Source organism: Nicotiana sylvestris, chromosome 10 (assembly GCF_000393655.2).
Source record: "Nicotiana sylvestris chromosome 10, ASM39365v2, whole genome shotgun sequence".
Classification (NCBI taxonomy): Eukaryota; Viridiplantae; Streptophyta; class Magnoliopsida; order Solanales; family Solanaceae; genus Nicotiana; species Nicotiana sylvestris.
In genome coordinates, this window is record NC_091066.1 from 96,579,765 (window position 1) to 96,603,927 (window position 24,163).

At 39.7% G+C, this 24,163-nt stretch overlaps 2 protein-coding genes across 2 annotated transcripts; both read right to left on the reverse strand.

Annotated features, from left to right (window-relative positions):
* Nucleotides 1-4,266: 4,266 nt before the first annotated feature.
* On the reverse strand, nt 4,267-5,553 carry LOC138879705 (uncharacterized). Its single transcript, XM_070159338.1, has 2 exons — nt 5,260-5,553; nt 4,267-5,061 (listed from the first exon to the last, which is right to left on the reverse strand). The coding sequence occupies exons 1-2, from the start codon at nt 5,551-5,553 to the stop codon at nt 4,267-4,269; spliced, it is 1,089 nt and encodes a 362-aa protein (XP_070015439.1).
* A 17,413-nt stretch (nt 5,554-22,966) lies between these two features.
* On the reverse strand, nt 22,967-23,521 carry LOC138879706 (uncharacterized). The gene has a single exon (XM_070159339.1). It carries the CDS (start codon nt 23,519-23,521, stop codon nt 22,967-22,969), a length of 555 nt encoding a protein of 184 aa, XP_070015440.1.
* Between the last annotated feature and the right edge of the window lie 642 nt (nt 23,522-24,163).

The following is a 24,163-nucleotide window of genomic DNA, read 5'->3' on the forward strand; positions in this document are numbered from 1 at the left end:
ACAAAGAGGAGACGTCCTCTTGATAGGCGGCGGAAAAATGTATAAAGCAATATAAGATATTCTTAATTGATTTTTCACAAGTACGCGATAAATTCACTTAGGCTTAGCCTATAAGACTATAGCAGTCATGACACACAAGTATGTGAAAATTAAAACAAAAGGTATAAATAAATTTTCTAATATAAAAGGCACAAAAGGCCCATCATTCATAAAACTATTACAAGGGAGATCTTGGAGAAGCCCCTTACTCCCGGCTAGGATGATTGGGAGGAAGAAGGGAGAGATGGGGAGGGATCATTTGCAAGATCTTGGGACAAAGCTTGCGCTTCAGCACCCTCGTCCCCGGGGACTTCAGCAAGGGTCTCCCTCATCCTCTTCATTCCCTTCTGCGTATCCATCAGAGTCACCATAGGCAGAGGAACTTGAAGGCTTTGCTTCATCCACAAGGGCATCCACCCCAACAATTTCTTCATCCAAGGAGAAAGCCTCGGAAGGAGGGCCTTCTGGTGAGCTAGCAGGTAGGCTAACTTGTTGTCTTCTCCCGCCTCCTCTTTAATCTCCTTTAGCTCTGAGGTTACATCAGTCCATTGGGCCCAGAACATGTTCCTCTCGAGTCCGGAACCAAAATGTGGTTCTTTTGGACTTAAACTACACAAATAGATGGTAAAAAAAATGACTTTTTTATATATAGCGCCATAATACCTGGCGCTATATACTAACAGTAACGGAACCGTTAAGGTATAGCGCCAGGTATTGTGGCGCTATACTGTAAAAGCTGACATGGCCAGGTATAGCGCCACAATACCTGGCGCTATATATACAGCATTAATGTATAGCGCCAGATATAGTGGCACTATACATAGATTTTCTGGCCCCACCAATAATTCGTGACTTCAATAATTCAAAAGCATATAGTGCCAACTTTTTGGGCGCTATACCTATATAAAAAAAAAATTCTGCTAGCCATTTCCTATATAAAGAGGTTAGGATTGTATAGAAATTTATTCAAAAATTTTGTTACATCTTGTTGAAACATTTATTATTCTTAAATTCTCCAGCATTTTTTCATTATGTCAGAAGAGCGTAGAATAAGAGTTTCATTATATTGGTGGGGTGAGGTTGTGATGAAGAATAACTCTGTGGGCTACAGTTTACCTGCTCAGTGTCATGTTAAATTGTCACTTACAATAGAGTACGATAAATTGATATCGTTGTTATGCAAAAAACTGAGTGTGAGGAAACGTTCAGTGATACTTAAAGTAATCGGAAGATATCCGTATTCCGTCACTCCGCAAGGGGTTGCTTTTTACTCGGAGTTTAACATCGACGATGATGAAACTTTGAGTGATTTTCAGAGGACTCCGGACGAATGTCGGGAATTTCTTGTAATCACAATGTTGGAGATGTATGTGAAGGTCGAAGACGTTCCAAAAAACGAGGTTGTGTGTAGCAGAGATAACCCCCAGTCATCGGGTGGTTATTATGGAGCAGTTTTTGCCGGACAGGTTTCGGATGAAAGAGTTTTCCTTGATTTAAACTTATCACCGCCGGCGAATGAGTAGCGAGAAAATAATTTATACCTTGTTTTTCATAATTCACAAGACGAGTGGTAAACTTCAATTTTCATTTGTGTTAATTATGTAATTTTTGGCGTATTGAATTTGTATTAACGCTCATATATTTAATAGGGGGTACCGGCCGGATATGAATTTTACAAGTGGCTCATCTGGTAGTCATCACTTAATTGAAAACGCCCATCATGAAATTTCATCACATAACGACTTGTAAGTGAAGTGATATAGCCATATGAAAATCATTTATTAATTCAGTAGCTTATATTTTTGTTGGTTGTGCAGTGAAAACATGCAAGTTGAACCACCCGTACTCACTCAATTGACCGAAAACGATGTATTACATCGGGATCTGGCAGATGCACAGAGTGAGGAACATAACAGTGATTACAATAACAATGTCGATGAATCCGGAGACGAGACACCCTTTTTCGTGAGGATGATGATGAGCAGGATGAGGAGGAAGGACCTGATTTGAAGAGAGACCCCCTAGACGAAGAGTGTATGAGTCTGAAGTGCCGTTTCATTCAAGGGAGATTTCTTACATTGATAACTTGTCAACCGTCGGATGTGGAAGCTCTAATAAGGGATTTTGATGAAATTCGGACAGCAATGTGGGATGAGTCTAGACCAACTGTGCTTGCAAAGGGGATGCTTTTTCTTGATAAAATGCGCTTAAGCAGGGCTTGTAAAATGCACAACGTAAAAGAGTGTCGTGAGATGCAGGTATGGGAGTCAAGTCCGATGGTATACAAGGTTGCTTGCCGCAGGTGGTTTTGGCAATTGGATGTTGCGTGCGACCAAGAAGAAGACAGGTATGTAGAAAGTGGGTAAATACATTCTCACCCACACATGCGAAATGGACACATTCAACGGGAATCACTTCAACTTGGATATTGACTTGATTTCTCTTGTACTTATTCCGCATATCGAAGCGTCCATAAGGTATACAATCAAAGAGTGCATTACATTCGGTCCACCAGGAATATGGCCATACCATTACGAAAAGAAAGGCATTTCTCGGGCGCAAACGAGCGTTTGAAATTGTCTACGGTAATTGGGATAAGTCATTTGCATCTCTGCCAAAGTACATGGACGCACTGCAGCACTTTAACCCTGGGACAGTTGTTGAATGGAAGCTTGAGCAGAGTCCGAGAACACCAGAATACATATTCAATTACGTGTTCTAGGCGTTTAAGCCAACAATTGATGGTTTTTCGCATTGTCGGCCAGTAATATCCATAGACGGAACTCATGTCTATGGAAAGTACGATATCAAGCTATTGATAGTTGTGGCAGTAGATGCTAATAGACAGATATTTCCTCTAGCTTTTGTTGTTTGTGCCAATGAAAGCACAGAGACGTGGACGCTATTTTTGAACCACATGAAAGAGCACGTTGTCAAACAGCGTTCAGGTATTTGTCTAATATCTGATCGGCACGGTGGTATATTAAGTTCTGTGGAGAACTTGCCTGCATGGAAAGAACCTTATGCATACAACCATTACTGTGTGAGGCACTTTAAGGCCAATTTCCAGAAGGCACATCCCAACAAGGATCTACATGATTTGATGTGGATGGCAGTAACAGACCACCAACAGCATAAATTCCGGAGGCATATGGATTCTATCAGGCAAAAAGACGAGGCAGCCTATCGTTGGTTAATGCGATATGACCCTGAAAAGTGGACATTGCATGCGGATAGTGGCAGACGATGGGGAATTCTTACTACAAACGTGTCAAAGTCCTTCAACGGATTATTGAAGTCGGCAAGAAGATTGCCCGTCACAGCCATGGTGCGGATGTCGTTCAAGCAGATGGCGGAAAGGTTTGTTCAACGGTCTGCAACTACAACGGAATTGATGGAGAGGGGTGTTGAATTTATGCCAGTGTCTATGAAGAGATTTGAGAAATACAGACGGCGAGCACATTGGCATTCATTTTTACAGTATGATAACGAAAGAGGTGTTTTTGAAGTTCGCACCGCTATCCATAATAATCGGGGTAATAATGTACATACTGTAAATGAATCTGTAAGGTTTTGCTCCTGTGAATGGTCCATCTACCACATGCCTTGCTCACATGCCATCAAGTGTTTTTAACGTGTTGGTTATGCGGAGACCAATTATGTTGATCAATAATATAGTGTTTCCAAGTACCTAAACACATATAGTGGTCAGTTGCAGCCAGTGGGTGCTGAGCATTATTGGCCTCCGGAACCATTTAAAATGGTGTGTAACAAGTCCTATTTGCGTAAAAGACAAGTGCAGAAAACACGTATACGGAACCAAATGGATGTTAGTGACACCGTTTATGCGCACAAATATGGTATATGCTCGCAAACAGGACACGACCGCCGTAAATGTCCTTCAGCTGGTTTTGGTGGCAAAACTAATCAAGCTCGTGGTGGGTGTTCTTCTAGTGTACCTAACTACCCATGAGTTGATGTTGTAATAATTGTTTTTTGGTAATTAAACTTGTATTACCAGGGAAAATATTTACAAGTAAGTCAAAAAAACCTTACAAGATAACCTTCTTTCCTATACTTCACCCCCTCCCCATATGCTGTTATATACACTTATATCTAACTATTACACTGGGTACCAATCTAGTCTATGTAGTATCCCCGCTGTATGTTTGGTACTTCGACAATGTATCTCTTGAATGATCTTCTTACTCATTGCTTCCCAACCTGTCACCTTTGCTTGAAAAATTCTAGTATTCCTTTTTTCCATACATGGTATACTGTTGTTGCTACTGCCATTTTATACAACTCTGCAGCAGCTGTATTTCTTTTAGTCTTCTTTTCAGCCCATCGTAGTTCCTCATCCCAACCAGCTACAGGTCTTCTAATTCCTTGCCATGTTAATAGTGCGCTCCACAATGCTTTCGCATATGTGCATTCAAAAAATAAGTGTTGTATAGTTTCATTGGCTTGGTTGCACAATACACACTTCTGATCCACCTGTAATCCCCACTTCTGCAATCTATCCTTTGTGTATAGCTTCCCATGAGCTGCCACAGTTAGAATAAATGTCCATCGTGGGCATCCTGTATTATGACAGACTATCCTTCTCCAACTAACTTTTTCAAATCTTCCACGCAACCTGTGATATATGTTTTTGATTGAGCAACTTTGCATATTCATGATGTCTTCATAGCTGAGTCCTGCATCCATGAATGTCTCCTTTGCTTTTAAGATCTTATTCACTATCCACGATGCTTGTTTTAGTTGAACATCCCATATGTGTCTTCCTTTGATGTAGTAGCTATGTATCCACTGGATCCACAGTTTCTTTTTCTCCTTGCACAAATTCCAGAATTGCTTACAGATGGCAGCCTTGTTCCACACAGCTATATTCATAATGTTAAAGCCTCCTGCAGATTTAGGCAAGCAGACTTTCTCCCATGCCAGTAGAGCCTTCTTCGATATACTTCCTTCGCCAGTCCACAAAAAACTTCTACACATTGCTTCAATTAACTTTGTAATCTTTTTAGGCAACACAAAAACTTATGCCCAGTATGTCTGTATAGAGAACATCACACTTTTTATCAGTTGGACTCTGCCATCATAAGATAGAAATTTGGCAGTCCATGACTTTATTCTTCCCATTATCTTGTCGATTAGAGGTTGGCACTGGGCTGTGGATACTCTTTTTTAACTTAGTGGGGCACCTAGGTACCTTACTGGCAGCTTATCCTTTTGAATTCCTAGAAACTCTAGGATTTCCTCCTGATCAGCTTGTGATACTCCACCAAAGAAGATGGAACTCTTGTGTTTATTGATCATCAGGCCAGAAGCATTTGAGAACTCCATGAAGCATTGGAACAAGAGCTTTATTGAGCCTATATCACCCCTGCAAAACAATAAAAGGTCATCAGCAAATCCAAGCTGCAAGATTTTCATCTTTGCACACTTAGGATGGTAGTTGAAATCTGGTATCTGGTTCAGTGTTTTGAGGTTTCTTGTTAAGTACTCCATTGCCAGCACAAACAAAAATGGAGACATAGGGTCTCCTTGCCTTAACCCCTTCTTGGCCTCAAATGGTTTTGTCAGGTGTCACACCTCCTTTTTCCGCTCCCGGGGGCGCAGGGGAGTTTTTTCCAATTAAAGGACAATCGAAATGGGATTTATTTGTTTATTTCAGAGTCGCCACTTGGGAGATTTAGGGTGTCCCAAGTCACCAATTTTAATCCCGAATCGAGGAAAATAATGACTCTATATTACAGTCTGCGTACCAGAAATCTAGATAAGGAATTCTGTTAACCCGGGAGAAGGTGTTAGGCATTCCCGAGTTCCGTGGTTCTAGCACGGTCGCTCAACTGTTATATTTGGCTTATTTATCTGATTTTTAATACAATATGAACTTATGTGCAAATTTTATCTTTTAACCGCTTTTATCATTCACTGTTATTTTTATAGGACTTGCAATATCGTGAAAACATGTCTCGAACCACGTTACATCAATGCACCCGTGGTTATTGACATATCTCGACTCGGTTGAGATTTGGATTTGGGTCACATAAATGTGCACCCGAATTAAGAAAAATAAATTATTAAGACGCGCCTAAGGCAACTAACGCATTGTTATTTTGGGGAAGGCCGTAAAATTTGCTAAACGGCATGTCCCGAATTCTAAGTATTTTTAATATATATGCATTTAGAGGGCCCCGCAGCTTCTACATTTTTGTTTGTCGAGGCTCGTCTCATTTATTATTAAAAGGAATTTACAACGTCATGGAAATGCATCTCGGGCCACGCCACAATCAATGCGCCCGTGACTAAAGACATATTTCGACTCCGTTGAGATTTGGATTTGGGTCACATAAATGTGCACCCGAGTTTAGGGAGATAACATTATTAAAGGCGCGCCTAAAGCAACTAGCGCATTATTATTTTAGGTGGGGCCGTGAAATTTCTAAACGGCCCGTCCCGGAATCTAAGTGTTTAATACATACATTTAGAGGGCCCCGCAATTTGTGCGTTTTCATTTGGCGAGGCTCGTCTCATTTTTATTATTGTTTTTTTTTATATATAAAAAGGGTAAGCCTAAACCAACTACAATTCGCTAATTTGTTTGTCTCTAAAAGGAAATACTAATTCATTAATTTAACAATGGATGGCTAGTAGGATGTATGGCTAATAGAGAGTGTTTTAAGCTTGACCAACTATAATTAATTATGAGCATACGTTAGAACTAACCCATGTGGCAACCAACAGAATAATGACTAGCAAAATCATGATAGGACTTATTAAATCAATCCGGCTACAAATTCGGCAAATTAGTCTCGATCATGAAAAAAAAACTTTTTGCACAACTTTTCGTCTAGCACGCCAATTTGAGATAGCAGTAGCATAAACACAAAAAAAACTAAAACTCGATAGATTTAAACAAAAATTTCATCATAACATGTATTCGAGCTCGGACATGATAGTAACCGATATCTACTCAAATAAAGATTAGAAACTAACCTCTAATGGCAAACACTGCTGGAGGTTTACAATTCATTTATCGAACCGAAACGGAACCATAGTCAGCGAGATGACAGCAAACGAAACCAACGAACTAGAACCTCACAACGGCACTCGAACGGACTTCAAACGGGAAGCCATAGAAACAGTTATCAAAGCTCAAACGGAATAGCTCACACCATAGACTCGAACGCGAAGGGACGGAGGATGGGTCATGGCTGCTGTTGACGTTTCCAGGTGATCGTTTGGACATGAAGGGTTGGACGACGCAATGCAGCAGCCGCGATAGCGCTGCTCGCCGGGCTGGGGTATGAACGGAGGTTTGATGGTTGCGTTTTCGACTGGTGGAGTTTGACGACGGGTGAGTAGGGGAAGCTGAACGTGATGGAGGGAGTTGGTGGCGCGACGGACAGTGACGACGCAGCAGCAACAGCTGCTGCTCGTCCGGCTGGGTTATGGCGGTTTGGACAATAGGGTGGTGGTGTTTGGACGATGAGGGGGAGCTGTTGGTCGTGGTCAGTAGGGTCGTTGATGCTGCAGCTGTTCCGGCGAGGAAGCAATAGCTGCTGCGTGATAGCAGTGGACGTGGGGGTGTGACCGGTTCAGTTGACGACGCAGTAGGGTTTTTGGACGGGTTTTTTGAAGAAGACGGAGGAACAGTGGTCGTTTGGGCAGCTGGGAGGTTGTCGATGGTTTGGGGTCTGTTTGGTGGTGACAGGGAGATGAACGGAAGGCTGTGTGGTTGTTCACGGAGGGAGCTGCTAGGGCTTCTTCTTCTTCTCGTTGAAGAAGAAGACGATGAACAGTAGTTCCTCTTTTTGGGGTTCGAGACTTATGTCCCCCACGCGTGGTGGGGTTCCCCATGTGTCCTGGACACGGTTTATTATGGGCTAGGTCCGAAAATTAGGCCTAAAACCGGGTAGTTTGAACCCGAATATTATTCTTTTGCCCGGACCCGAGAAATAGGAACACGTTGCTTAACTAGTCCTATGTAAGCAAAATAACTACCAAAAATAAGACTAGTATTTAAACAAAACTATATCTTTATAAATATTTTTCAAGGTTTTAAAATAGCTACAAAATATTGATAAAACTATTTTTTATAATTTTCGTTTTTAAATATTAAGATAAAATATGAGGTAATATTTTTGTATTTTTCAAAGTTAAAATGACTATAGAATATTAATAAAACTATTTTTTTTTTAATTTTCGTTTTTAATAAAGACAAAATATAAAGTAATATTTTTTTTGTATTTTTCCAAAATTAAAACGACTACAAAACATTAATAGAATTATATTTTTGTAATTTTCGAATTTTATATAAAGTACCAAAATAAAGTACAATTTTTTTTTGTATTTTTCAAGTTTATGAGAAATACATAAACTAAAATTTATATATATATTTTGTGATTTTTTCTTTTTGCAACAAAATAAGGTAAAATAGTTAAAATAGCTATACTAGACCCAATTTCACATATTCACGCTAAAAATGTGAAAATTCTCGGGGAGGGTCAAAAATCACGTGCTTACAGCTGCCCCTCTTTGACTGGAAACACGAAGAGTTTTCCGACAAAGAACGACTAGCCGTGTTTTTGACCCGACCATTACTTGGACGGACTACACTTCAGGAAAGGGAGGGAATGTGACCGAGCCCTGGTATCTGAGCTGCCTACATATCCTTGGTTATACAGGAATCAGGCCACGTGTAGTTCGGAAATGAGAGAGATGGTAGAGTGTACCGAGGTGAAGAGCCGATCGAGGTTCCGTTCCGTTGAGGTTCCGGTCCGCGGTCCTGTCATTACAACAAAAATGAAAACTGAAAAAGACTAACTAAGCCTATCAGCTACTAGTTACAAGGATTCCTATCTCTTAAGTCTTCTGAAACTTGGTCTTGAGTCTTGAATGGTGCTTCATACAGACTTTGGATTTGAACCTTGATACTTGCTAGTTGTAGGCGCTAGTTCTTGAGCAGATCACATTTGTTCTCCTCATCCGTGCTTCGGATTCATTCATTTTTCTCTTTTTCCTTTTTCTTCTCTTTTTTTTTCTTTTTGTTTTTGTGACTAGCTTTTGTTGACCCTCTCAGACTGTTGGCTCGCATTCTTGGGGCGAGCTTCTTGTTGCTTCTATCTTGGATTGAGTGCTGGGGATTTTTGTTGTAGCCTTATGCCTTCCAATGGGTTATGGCTTGACTTTGAACGATCCCGCTGTTCTACAGGCGGACCCCTAACTTCTTCAATCTTTGACATATAACAATCATCTGCTCTACAGGCAGGCCCCTGACAATCAAAACAAACAAAACAAACAAAATTTCCTAACCCAGTTTGTACTGGGAAGGTTTGTGAGTCGTTAGCAAAATCGTAGCCCACTGATACTACTGATGCAGTGCTGAGAGTGAACTAAACACTAGATTAGGATGTATTCCCTTGTTATACAGGTGGGCGCCTAACTTCAATGACTGAAACGTATTCCTCTGTTATCTGGGCGGGCTCCCAATTTCTACACCTGAAAAGTAAAGACTGAAAGTATGCCTCTATTATCTGGGCGGGCTCCCAACTTCGACACTTAAAAATAAAAAGACTGAATTTATGCCTCTGTTATCTGGGCGGGCTCCCAATTTCAACACTTAAAATAAAAGACTGAAATGTATGCCTCTCGTTATACAGGTGGGCGCCTGGATTTAGGAAAATGACTTTTTTTCAAAATGTTTTTTTTAGTATCTTAGGAGAAAGATTCATCGGACTAAGATTTTTTATTTTTGGTTATCTTAGGAGAAAGATTCATCAGACTAAGATTTTGATCCTAGGAGAAGGTTCGTCAGGCTAGGTCTCTATCTTAGGAGAAAAATTCGTCGGACTAAGATTTTGATCCTAGGAGAAGGTTCATCAGACTAGGTCATTTTTTTTTGTTTTTGGTTATCTTAGGAGAAAGATTCATCAGACTAAGATTTGGATCCTAGGAGAAGGTTCGTCAGACTAGGTCTCTATCTTAGGAGAAAAATTCATCGGACTAAGATTTTGATCCTAGGAGAAGGTTCGTCAGACTAGGTCTCTATCTTAGGAGAAAAATTCATCGGACTAAGATTTTGATCCTAGGAGAAGGTTCGTCAGACTAGGTCATTTTTTGTTTTTGGTATCTCAGGAGAAAGATTCATCAGACTAAGATTTTGATCCTATGAGAAGGTTCGTCAGGCTAGGTCTCTATCTTAGGAGAAAAATTCGTCGGACTAAGATTTTGATCCTAGGAGAAGGTTCATCAGACTAGGTCATTTTTTTTTGTTTTTGGTTATCTTAGGAGAAAGATTCATCAGACTAAGATTTGGATCCTAGGAGAAGGTTCGTCAGACTAGGTCTCTATCTTAGGAGAAAAATTCATCGGACTAAGATTTTGATCCTAGGAGAAGGTTCATCAGACTAGGTCATCATTTTTTTTGTTTTTGGTTATCTTAGGAGAAAGATTCATCAGACTAAGATTTGGATCCTAGGAGAAGGTTCGTCAGACTAGGTCTCTATCTTAGGAGAAAAATTCATCGGACTAAGATTTTGATCCTAGGAGAAGGTTCATCAGACTAGGTCATTTTTTTTTGTTTTTTTTTTATCTTTAACAACCACTTAGGAGGAAATGCATCTCCTATGGGTAAAACATAAACTTAGGAGGAAATGCGTCTCCTATGGGTAAAAACAAACTTAGGAGGAAATGCATCTCCTATGGGTGAAACTTAAACTTAGGAGGAAATGCGTCTCCTATGGGTAAAACTTAAACTTAGGAGGAAATGCGTCTCCTATGGGTAAAACTTAAACTTAGGAGGAAATGCGTCTCCTATGGGTAACACTTAAACTTAGGAGGAAATGCGTCTCCTATGGGTAAAACTCAAACTTAGGAGGAAATGCATCTCCTATGGGTGAAACTAAACAAACCTAGGAGGAAATGCATCTCCTATGGGTAAACTAAAACTTAGGAGGAAATGCATCTCCTATGGGTAAAGACACAAAATGTATTCCCTTGTTATATAGGTGGGAGCCTAAAATATGAAATGCACAGACAAAAGTATTCCTCTCGTTATTCAGGTGGGCGCCTGTTTAAACTAAGACATAAAAGTATTCCTCTCGTTATACAGGTGGGCGCCTGGTTTTAAAACTTGAAATAAAAGACTGAAACCAACATATCCTATTTGAGGGCGGATGAACCCAACAGATCCTATTTGAGGGCGGATGAACCCGACATATCCTATTTGAGGGCGGATGAACCCGACAGATCCTATTTGAGGGCGGATGGACCCAACAGATCCTATTTGAGGGCGGATGAACCCGACATATCCTATTTGAGGGCGGATGAACCCGACAGATCCTATTTGAGGGCGGATTAACCCAACAGATCCTATTTGAGGGCGGATGAACCCAACATATCCTATTTGAGGGCGGATGAACCCGACAGATCCTATTTGAGGGCGGATTAACCCAACAGATCCTATTTGAGGGCGGATGAACCCAACATATCCTATTTGAGGGCGGATGAACCCGACAGATCCTATTTGAGGGCGGATTAACCCAAAATATCTTTAAGACTTGAAAATGTCTTACCTCGAATACTTGCTGGGGGTTGGGATGAATTTTCCTTTTCTACCTTCCCCATTTTTATTATTATTCTTTTTTTTTAATATCTTTTTATTCTTTTTGTTTTTCTTTTTATTATGTTTTTGCATAGCCTCTTCCTTCGAAGACTACCTCCCTTGATTTACTTACCTGTTGGGGGGTAAAACGTTATCAGCTGGGGGTACCTGACTTCCACAAAATTTTCTAAATGGAAGGGAAATTTTCTGCCCCAGTTTGATAATATCCCTTGTGGCATGCAGTTCTGGCATCAATGCCATTTCCTTTACCTGTTTCAAATCAAACAAAATTGTTAGTTTAAAACGCGGTGGTTGGTTGTGATACTCCCAACGGGATGGCTTTTCCTCTTTTCCTTCCTTGCTTTGCGTTGCACAACTTGTTGGGGACGATTTTATTTGCTGGGTACAATCCCTTTCTGATGGGGATATCCCTCTTCTTTTGTGGCATAGCTCGGAAACTGGCATTTCCCCGACCTTTTAGTCTAGTATGGATTTCGCCAAATCATGCTCACTGCTTTCCTTGCTTTGTCCATGGGCCTTGGCCTTGAGGTTTATAACGCTTGTCAATCCTTCTGTCAATTCCCTTTTGCTGGGGATATCTGTATTGACACTGGCCTCGCGTTTGTTCCCTGCTGACTATACCCCTTGGATGTACTAGTCAGATCTCATTTTTGGAAAGCTGATGGCCTATTCGAAGTCACTTCATACTTGTTCTGACCAGACAGACTCTATTGGGGATTTTTCTATGAAAGGAAAAAGATAAAAGGTAACAGAATAAAAAGACAAAGGAAAAAACATGACTCTTTTAACAAAAGAAACTATAAATAAAAACCCTATCAAATGCAGATGCCGACTCTAATGGCCATGACATGCATATGGGGCCTATCCTTTACCGTCAATCCTCTTTCAAGATCTTCAATTGGCGATTCCCCATCTGATTCTCACTCTTATTCGACTTGTAGTGCCCGAAGGGTTTTCACTATCAAGCCTCTCTCATTTTGGTTTTCTCTCAGCTTTTATCGCCTTATGGTGTCTGTGAAGGTTTTCACCAATAAGACTCTCTCATTTGTATCACTTTCCAGCTGGGAATTTGGAGTGTTGCCGGCATGACTCTTTTTGTTGGAGATTAGAGTCCTTTCTGTTGTGGAAACAGAATGTTATGTTCGCCGGTAAGAATCTTATTTGTCTGACTTGGCATCTTTTGAAGACTGGTCAGAAGGTCTTTCTTTGGACCATAATGTGGGTTTTGGATAGGGCTAGAAAGAAAGGGTATTAAAGGCTCAAAAATGAATCGATTTTGGGTTATTAATTACAACCTTCGGAATTAGATTTATTTACAACAAACGCAACTTTTGCCCCAGTTTCTTGCTTGGGGATATTTTGATTGTTTTTTTTTTTCATTTTTCAAAACTATGACCGAGCCGTGAAGCGCCTACGTATCCTCTTTGAGGAATCAGGTCAAACGTAGTTCCCAATTCCTCTTTTTCATTTGATTTTTTTTTTTTGTTATCACTTTTCTCTTTTCCTTTCTCATTTCTCCTTTCTTTTTGTCGTTTTTTTTTCTTTTCTTTTATTCTTCTTTTTCCATTTTGTTGTTTTCTTTTCTCTTACCTGCCATGCTTGCGTATTTTATTCGCCGCTACTAATTCCGAACGAGGGGTATGAAAGAAAATAAATAAGGCTCAAAGGGCTAACGAAGGATAAAGTGTTTGGGTAGCAGAACAAAATGCCTTCGTCATTCCAGTCTTCAAAACATGCCAAGTGCAAACAACACACTTTAAATTTGTAGTCTCTTCTGATGGTGCTGGACTTGACAATTATGTTAAACATTTTATTTTTCCTTTGTCATTTCTAAGCACCGTTGGGCGACACTCTCATTATCATGACCGACCTTCATGCCAATTTGGCGAACCTTGCTTTTAACGGTTTTCTTTGTGCTTAACTTGCCCCAGTTCCATATGACTCGGGATCCAAATAATCTCAAACCGTTCTTATTTCCTTTAAATGCTTTGATCACCTTCCCAGGGTTTTATGATTAACTTTTAAGATTAGGCCCAAACTGGGTGCGCATGTCATGTCCCTAGAATCGGCATTGAACAAAAAAGATAAAAGGACTAAACAAAAGATGACTGGAAATAGTAAAAGACCGGATTTTGCATTAGACTACCGGTGAAATGGTTTGAATAACCAACAAAACAAACCCGAACAAAACCCAAAAAACAAACTGGACAAAACTTACACAAACTGCTATGACAAAACGGAAAGATAAGTGGAAAGATATTGACACAAAACAATATCCGAACTACAATCCCAATAATCCGAACAAAAGAAATGACAACAAAATAAGCCACCAAATGCCTCTTTCTTGCTAACCAAGGAACGGAGCGTCCTCCCACTTTATTAAAAACTGGCATCTTAGCCACTGAGCTTCGCATCAGTATTGTCGAGACCATTACCAGTTTCAACCTCATCAACCTCCGTCGGCAAGTTCTCGAGGGGGTTCGAGTGCTCCATGTCACTGTTATTGATCACAATCCGCCCTTCTTGGATCATTCTTTCTATTTCTCTTTTCAAATCCCGACAGCTTTCAACATTGTGCCCCTGGACATTGGAATGGTATTCACACCTTTTAGAAGGGTCAAAGCTTCTTGCACGTGGGTCCACACGATTTGGAGGAATAGGTGCAATCATGTCATGATTCTTTAATTTCTCAAATAAGCTTTCATAGGACTCTCCTATTGGTGTAAAATTATCTTTCAACCTTTGTTCCCCTTTATACCACTGGCTTGGATGTGGGTTATAGGGCATCTGAACATTTTGTGGAGACTTCTGGAGATTTTGTGATGCTCGTGCTCGCCTCCTGGGGTGTTTTGTTGGCTGGACAACATACTGAGGTGGAGCGACAGAGTATTGAGCGTCCTGAGGTGGATAGTACTGCTCAGGGGCGCCATAGAAAACCTGAGGAGGCTGCTCATACCTTCGAGATGTTCTCCTGGGACCTCTTCTAGACCCTGATGTCATCATGATTTCTTCAATCTCCTCATTTGTGTCGCTAAGATTATCTGACTCAACCCGGATAGCCTGAGTTGCGGCTTTAAGAACAGCTTGACTTATAATTTTGCCTGTCTTAAGACCATTCTCTACCATTTCTCCAATTTTGATTGCTTCCGAGAAGGTTTTGCCAACTGCGGACACCATGTTTTGAAAGTAATCTGGCTCTTGCGCTTGAAGGAAGACAGTAATTAGCTCGTGGTCATCCATGGGTGGCTTAACTCGAGCTGCTTGCTCTCTCCATTTTATGGCATATTCCCTGAAACTTTCACTTGGTTTCTTCTTCAGGTTTGAAAGGGAAATGCGGTCTGGGGGAATGTCGATGTTGTATTGGAACTGTCTGACAAAGGCCTGCGCCATGTCATCCCAGACATACCAGCGAGACGTGTCTTGATCCATAAACCATTCAGAGGCTACTCCCGTAAGGCTTTCCACAAAATAAGCCATCAACAATTTTTCATTTCTTCCTGCCCCTCTCAGTTGATTGCAATATCTTTTCAGGTGGGCTATGGGATCTCCATGTCCATCGTACTTTTCAAATTTTGGAGTCTTGAAACCAGGCGGCAAGTGGACATCGGGGAATATACATAGATCTTTGAAGGCAACACTCTTTTGGCCTGCCAACCCTTGCATGTTTTCCAACCATTGTTCTAAGCTTTTCACTCTTCGGGTCATTTCTTCCTGTACCATCTTTCGGGCAGGCTTCTCAGTTTTTGCAGCAAGATCAAACGAGTACGAGTGGTACTCAGGAGAGTGGTACTGCTCTTGTTGTGTCGCAAATTGTGACTCATGACGAGGAACCTTCCCACTCTGAGTCTCTGGAGCACTTGTAACAGCTTCGACGTTAGTTGTCATTTTCTTTGAGGCACAAACCAACCACCTCAACTTTCTTCACAATTCAAAACCAAATATGTTAGAATGGACTCAATCGGTCCTTATTATTATCAATATATATATATTTATTTATTTACCTTTGTTTTTCTTTTTCTTTTTTTTTCTCTTTTTTATCATTTTTTTTTGTGTGTGGTCGAATCTTATGGAGATTGCCTACGTATCATGACCCCGCATGAATCAGACCTTGCGTAGTTCGGACCAATAAAAGATAAACAATACTAAACACACATTTTTTTTTTGTAAAATTTAAAACAAACTGGGTTTAAAGGATTTAAAGATTACTCACAAACTTGAAAATTAAACAACCCGCATGTTCTAATCAAAAGATTGGTAGACTCAAAAACAAAATTTCAGCTCCCTTTCTCTGTTCGACAAATGCAACCAAATGGTTATTTTTTGCAAATGTGGCCCCTTCCAATTTTCACATGAAGTTTGAGGCCGGAGAGGATTATTTTGACACTTTAAAACTTGTCCATTCTTTTACGAAAATAACCTTTCGACAACTGAAAGATACTCTAAGGCTATTTCGGCAAGAACGGTTTAAGACGCGGCCGAAGCTGGCTCGGCTTATTATGACAAAAGACGGTATTCACATGACCGCTGACTCTTTGATTTTTTTTCTTTTCAAATTACAATAAAAGACTTGACGTTGTAAACACGGCCTTCAGCGCCTCGGGGACGAAGATTTATAAGGCTGTGTGGGTCAACTTGGACCAAGAAATTCTAAACATGAACCGAAGGTGGCTATTTATGCAAAGTCAGCCTTCCGGCGTCCCTTTCGGGAACATTCGGCTTTTTATGGCAAAACAACATCACCTGACTTATTTATGACTCTTTTTATCATTTTTTCAAATTAGAAAACTCAATATTGCAAGCACGGCCTTTCAACGTCCTAGGGACGAAGATTTTTAAGGCTGTGTGGGTCAACTGGACCAAATCTAAAACATGACCCAAAAAGTGGCTGTTTATGCAAAGTCAGCCTTCCGGCGTCCCTTTCGGGAACATTCGGCTATGTCTTGATAAAACAGCGTCACCCGACTTCTTTATGACAAAACTAAAATTTGACATGTATTTTTTTTATTATTATTATTTGTTTTTTTGGCTTTTTAGCAAAAGGTGGGGTTGGACCCGATGAGGGTTGCCTACGTATCTCACATCCGGTGAGAATCAAACCCGCGTAGTTCGGGCGAATAAACTATTTTTGAGAGGACCCTTTTCCATTTTCTATATTTTTTTTGTTTTTATTATTTTTCCCACAACAATCAAATAGACTATTATTTTTCATTCATAACAAACAAACAAATTAACGAAAAACATAAAACATTCCTTCTTCTTCTTTAACATTCCTTCTTTTTTGAGAAGGTGGGGTTGGACCCGATGAGGGTTGCCTACGTATCTCACATCCGGTGAGAATCAAACCCGCGTAGTTCGGTCAATCAAGGATAAGTAGATGAACTAACTTTTTTTTTGAATTTTCGTTTAAAAGAACTACTTTAAAAGAAGCAAGGAAATATTATTTTTTGATTGATTTTCTTTTTAAAAGAAAGACTAATATTTTGAATTTTCATTTGCTCTTTTTTCTTTATTCTAGAGAAGAAGAGGAAAATATTTTTCGGAATTTTGCTTTTAATAAAAGAAATGCTTCTCAAAATGTTTTTTTTTGAATTTTGAATTTTCTTTTCAATTTCGAAAAAAGAATCAAAATATTTTCGGATTTGTTTTTCTATTTTATTTTTTGAATTTTGAACTTTCTTTTGAAATTTTTTTTTGGATTATATATATACTTATTTTTGGAACAAATAATAAAATCACATTCAACGCCAGACTCTTTTTTATTTTACTATTTTCATTTTTATTTTGACATTTTCATAAACAGATAAACAAATAAAAACCCATTTTAAAACAAAACCTTTTTTTTCATTTTTATGGCAAAACAAATATTTTCTTTTCTATATTTTTTTTAAAAACAAGACAGAACAATGATGATTTTTTTTCCTTTTCAAGACATTTTTTCATTTTCAAAATTTCGGCAGAGTTTCGACTCTACTTGGACTTCTATGCTGTTATTTTCTCCTTTTTTCACGATTTTCTTATATGCGGAAAATGATGACAACATACAAAATCTTTTTGAATTTTCATGCTTTGTTTTTTATTTGTATTTTTATTTTTTATATTTATTATTTCTTTCAAAAATGTGGCATGGGAGACATAATGATTTCCAAGACTTCTTGGACTCCGCAAATGCTCCCCATGCGCTTTTCCCAACATATGAAGCGTGGGGGACATATGGGAATTCCAAGACTTCTTGGATTCCACAAATGTTCCCCATGTGCTTTCCCAAAAAGCAAGCGTGGGGGACATAGGGAATTCCAAGGCTTCTTGGATTCCACAAATGTTCCCCATGCTTTGATTAAAATAACATCATGCTGGAAATGACCAAATGACCCATACGCCCTTGACTAAATACAACATGTAGCACATAGGATGCCGAAAGATTGTCTATTATTTTCAGGTTGTTTGTCCTAGACGGACTCAACCCCTGTGTTGAGTCCCCTAAGTCAAATGCAACGTGATGCAAATAAGCGTTCCTACTAGGGATCCGGCATGAAGTCACGTTATTCTATGTTCAAAACCTGGGTCGGTGTTCTAGACAGTGTACCCGAGCGGACAACTCGAGTTGAGGAAGGAGCTCCTTTCCGGGAACCAAAAGGCCAGCCGGCTTAGAAACTTTCCGAGCCTCTTTTATTTAGGGTACGACACTAACAGAATAGGGAGTCTCAACCAGTAAGCACATCCCCAGAGGTAAGAAGAGAAGGGTTTCGGCACAGTTTATATACAGTTCAAATAATATCAAAGCGGTAAAAGTAGCATTTTGCACATTTAGGCTAAAACAAATAATAATAAAATCAGATAATAAATAAAGCCAAATAATAACAATTATTCTAAGCTCGAATTCTTAACCCTGAACCAGTGGTTCTGGGTTAGGTCCTCAGCGGAGTCGCCAGAGCTGTCACACCTCCTTTTTCCGCACCCGGGGGCGCAGGGGAGTTTTTTCCAATTAAAGGACAATCGAAATGGGATTTATTTGTTTATTTCAGAGTCGCCACTTGGGAGATTTAGGGTGTCCCAAGTCACCAATTTTAATCCCGAATCGAGGAAAATAATGACTCTATATTACAGTCTGCGTACCAGAAATCTAGATAAGGAATTCTGTTAACCCGGGAGAAGGTGTTAGGCATTCCCGAGTTCCGTGGTTCTAGCACGGTCGCTCAACTGTTATATTTGGCTTATTTATCTGATTTTTAATACAATATGAACTTATGTGCAAATTTTATCTTTTAACCGCTTTTATCATTCACTGTTATTTTTATAGGACTTGCAATATCGTGAAAACATGTCTCGAACCACGTTACATCAATGCACCCGTGGTTATTGACATATCTCGACTCGGTTGAGATTTGGATTTGGGTCACATAAATGTGCACCCGAATTAAGAAAAATAAATTATTAAGACGCGCCTAAGGCAACTAACGCATTGTTATTTTGGGGAAGGCCGTAAAATTTGCTAAACGGCATGTCCCGAATTCTAAGTATTTTTAATATATATGCATTTAGAGGGCCCCGCAGCTTCTACATTTTTGTTTGTCGAGGCTCGTCTCATTTATTATTAAAAGGAATTTACAACGTCATGGAAATGCATCTCGGGCCACGCCACAATCAATGCGCCCGTGACTAAAGACATATTTCGACTCCGTTGAGATTTGGATTTGGGTCACATAAATGTGCACCCGAGTTTAGGGAGATAACATTATTAAAGGCGCGCCTAAAGCAACTAGCGCATTATTATTTTAGGTGGGGCCGTGAAATTTCTAAACGGCCCGTCCCGGAATCTAAGTGTTTAATACATACATTTAGAGGGCCCCGCAATTTGTGCGTTTTCATTTGGCGAGGCTCGTCTCATTTTTATTATTGTTTTTTTTTTTATATATAAAAAGGGTAAGCCTAAACCAACTACAATTCGCTAATTTGTTTGTCTCTAAAAGGAAATACTAATTCATTAATTTAACAATGGATGGCTAGTAGGATGTATGGCTAATAGAGAGTGTTTTAAGCTTGACCAACTATAATTAATTATGAGCATACGTTAGAACTAACCCATGTGGCAACCAACAGAATAATGACTAGCAAAATCATGATAGGACTTATTAAATCAATCCGGCTACAAATTCGGCAAATTAGTCTCGATCATGAAAAAAAACTTTTTGCACAACTTTTCGTCTAGCACGCCAATTTGAGATAGCAGTAGCATAAACACAAAAAAAACTAAAACTCGATAGATTTAAACAAAAATTTCATCATAACATGTATTCGAGCTCGGACATGATAGTAACCGATATCTACTCAAATAAAGATTAGAAACTAACCTCTAATGACAAACACTGCTGGAGGTTTACAATTCATTTATCGAACCGAAACGGAACCATAGTCAGCGAGATGACAGCAAACGAAACCAACGAACTAGAACCTCACATCGGCACTCGAACGGACTTCAAACGGGAAGCCATAGAAACAGTTATCAAAGCTCAAACGGAATAGCTCACACCATAGACTCGAACGCGAAGGGACGGAGGATGGGTCATGGCTGTTGTTGACGTTTCCAGGTGATCGTTTGGACATGAAGGGTTGGACGACGCAATGCAGCAGCCGCGATAGCGCTGCTCGCCGGGCTGGGGTATGAACGGAGGTTTGATGGTTGCGTTTTCGACTGGTGGAGTTTGACGACGGGTGAGTAGGGGAAGCTGAACGGGATGGAGGGAGTTGGTGGCGCGACGGACAGTGACGACGCAGCAGCAACAGCTGCTGCTCGTCCGGCTGGGTTATGGCGGTTTGGACAATAGGGTGGTGGTGTTTGGACGATGAGGGGGAGCTGTTGGTCGTGGTCAGTAGGGTCGTTGATGCTGCAGCTGTTCCGGCGAGGAAGCAACAGCTGCTGCGTGATAGCAGTGGACGTGGGGGTGTGACCGGTTCAGTTGACGACGCAGTAGGATTTTTGGACGGGTTTTTTGAAGAAGACGGAGGAACAGTGGTCGTTTGGGCAGCTGGGAGGTTGTCGATGGTTTGGGGTCTGTTTGGTGGTGACAGGGAGATGAACGGAAGGCTGTGTGGTTGTTCACGGAGGGAGCTGCTAGGGCTTCTTCTTCTTCTCGTTGAAGAAGAAGACGATGAACAGTAGTTCCTCTTTTTCAAATCCGAAAAAAATCCTTTTCTGTTGGCTTTCGTCCGTGTTTTGTATTGGAATGCCCATGAAAATGAGCCCCACGCGTGGTGGGGTTCGAGGCATATGTCCCCCACGCGTGGTGGGGTTCCCCACGTGTCCTGGACACGGTTTATTATGGGCTAAGTCCGAAAATTAGGCCTAAAACCGGGTAGTTTGAACCCGAATATTATTCTTTTGCCCGGACCCGAGAAATAGGAACACGTTGCTTAACTAGTCCTATGTAAGCAAAATAACTACCAAAAATAAGACTAGTATTTAAACAAAACTATATCTTTATAAATATTTTTCAAGGTTTTAAAATAGCTACAAAATATTGATAAAACTATTTTTTATAATTTTCGTTTTTAAATATTAAGATAAAATATGAGGTAATATTTTTGTATTTTTCAAAGTTAAAATGACTATAGAATATTAATAAAACTATTTTTTTTTTTGTAATTTTCGTTTTTAATAAAGACAAAATATAAAGTAATATTTTTTTTTGTATTTTTCCAAAATTAAAACGACTACAAAACATTAATAGAATTATATTTTTGTAATTTTCGAATTTTATATAAAGTACCAAAATAAAGTACAATTTTTTTTTGTATTTTTCAAGTTTATGAGAAATACATAAACTAAAATTTATATATATATTTTGTGATTTTTTCTTTTTGCAACAAAATAAGGTAAAATAGTTAAAATAGCTATACTAGACCCAATTTCACATATTCACGCTAAAAATGTGAAAATTCTCGGGGAGGGTCAAAAATCACGTGCTTACAGCTGCCCCTCTTTGACTGGAAACACGAATTCATGCATGTCATAACCCATTTCACAAATTTGTCAGGAAAAGCCAATGCATTTAGAACTTGCTCCATGAATGGCCATTCAATTGAGTCATAAGCTTTCTGCATATCCAGTTTCATCATACATCTGGGTGATACTCCTCTTCTTCCATAGCCTTTCACTAATTCATAGCTTAGAATTATGTTATCAGCTATCACTCTTCCAGGCACAAAAGCTGATTGTGTGTTGTCTACTAAGTCCTCCATAACTTCCTGCAATCTCCTGGTTATAACCTTGGAGATCACTTTGTATAGAACTGTGCAACATGAGATAGGCCTATATTATTTAATACTCACAGGGTTTCTGACTTTAGGCACTAAAGTTATTGTTGTGCAGTTGATAGGTTTATGCATATATGTTGTTTCAAAGAATTCCAACACTGCCATTGTTATATCCTCACCTACAATCTGCCAAGTCTTCTTAAAAAATAAGGCATTAAACCCATCATAACCAGGTGATTTAAGGTCACTGATACCCTTCATGGCTTCCCACACTTCCTCCTTGGAGACTGGCTTTATTAGCTGAACCTGTTGGTCCCTATTTAATGTTGTTCCCTGCTTCATGGTATTTGGATTGATGGCTGGTATGCTGTCAACTCTTGATCCAAGCAATTTTTTATAGTATCCTAGTATCTCTGCTTCTATATCTTCCTCCATCATAAGCTGAGTTCCCACCTCATTTGTTAAGCTTTGGATTCCATTCAAGTGATTCATGTTCTTCATTTGTGCATAGAAGTAGGCTGAATTAGAATCTCCCAACTTCAACCATTGCACTCTTGACTTTTGCCTGTATATGCTTTCTTCTATCTTTACCCATTTTTCTAATTCACCCTTCAGTTCTTTTTCTTTGTCAATTAGCTCCTTATTCTGCAGTTTTGAGCTCATTTCCTCTTGTATTCCCTGCAGCTCCCTCCTTATCTCTTTGATCTTTCCATCGACCCCTTTGTAATGCTGAGTATTTAGGCTCTTGATAGCTTCTTTTACCCCTTTAAGATTGTTCCATACTGTCTGCATTCTACCATTTGTGCTCCTATCCTTCCAAGCTTCTTCAATGTGTTGCATGAACTGAGGGTGGTCAGCAATACAGTTAAAGAACTTGAAAGGCCTATTCTTCTTTCCTTGTGCCTGACAGATTTCTAGCTTCAGTGGTGAGTGATCAGATACCATTGGTTCCAGCACCTGAACTTTCACATTTGGCATTGTCATCATCCAAGTAGTATTTACAAGTCCCCTGTCAATTCTGCTATAGGTATGATTATTAGTCTAGGTGTAGTTCCTCCCCACATACTGTAGCTCATTCATTCCTGTATCCCTCATATACTCCTTAAAATCTTTTGTTTCCATATCTTGGACCTCTGTACCACATAGTCTATCTTGTGGATGTACAACAGCATTATAGTCTCCCATAGCTAGCCAAGGTCCTTGTTGTATGTTGTGGATTTGCCTCATCTTGTCCCATAGCTTCAACCTGTCTTTAACAGTATGTAATCCATATATTGCTGAAAAATCAAACATAACAGCTTTTGCAATAACTCTAACTTGACCATGTATCAGTTGCTCCTCTATTTCCACTAGCTCAAAAGTGTATATCCTAGGATCCCACATGAGCCAGATTCTGCTTTTATGGTTTATACTTGAGTTGGAAATCCATTCCCAACCAGGTGCTAGCTTCTTTATCACTGCATTCTCTTTTTGATTTTTTACTCTATACTCTACTAATGTTATTATTGCTTTATTATTCCCTTTTATAAATTCTTTTATCTCCTTTTGCTTATAAGTCTTATTCAGTCCCCTCACATTCCAAGTTATCACACTCATACAGGTATAAAGTATGGGTGGTGATACAGCCCCTGCACCTCTGAACTCCTCTCTTGCATTGTACTTGTACCTGACTCATCATATGCTTGATTTATTGCTAGGCTTTGGAATCCATTACTTCCCAATATCTCCTGATCCTCAGCTTGTTTAGCTTTAGCTGCCCTTGCTGCTAATTTTCCTAGGACAGTTATCCACCCCTCTTCCTTTCTATGAGCATCATTGTTTATTGGATCTGGTTCACTCTGTTGATTAATCACTGCTGCTTCCTGCTGTACTTCAGTCTTCTTCACATTATCATGTTGTCTGTCAGTTCTGAGCCATACTTGCTTATTTTTTATGATCTTCCTCTGCTGCACCACTCTTTGGAGTTGTACTGTTTTAATCTCTGCACAATCATGTCCAATTTTCATACATTTTGTGCAGTATTTTGGCTCCCAATCATAGGTGACTTCCTGCTGGATTAACCTCCCCTTATGATCCTGTAGCTTCACATATCTAGGTAGAGGCTTTGTGATGTCCATTTCTATCAGCATACGTGCATAAGAAATCCTAACTGAACCAGTAGTACATTCATCTGCATATATTGGATTTCCCAATGTGCTGCCTATCTTACTTAAAGCTTTCATGCCCCAGCAATTTATG

Coding starts and splice junctions, on each gene's coding strand:
- LOC138879705 (XM_070159338.1), bottom strand. CDS start 5,553: ATGGAGTACTTAACAAGAAACCTCAAAACACTGAACCAGATACCAGAT. Junction 5,062..5,259: donor TTCAAAAGGATAAGCTGCCA/GTAAGGTACCTA, acceptor TTGCCTAAAAAG/ATTACAAAGTTAATTGAAGC.
- LOC138879706 (XM_070159339.1), bottom strand. CDS start 23,521: ATGAGTGTGATAACTTGGAATGTGAGGGGACTGAATAAGACTTATAAG.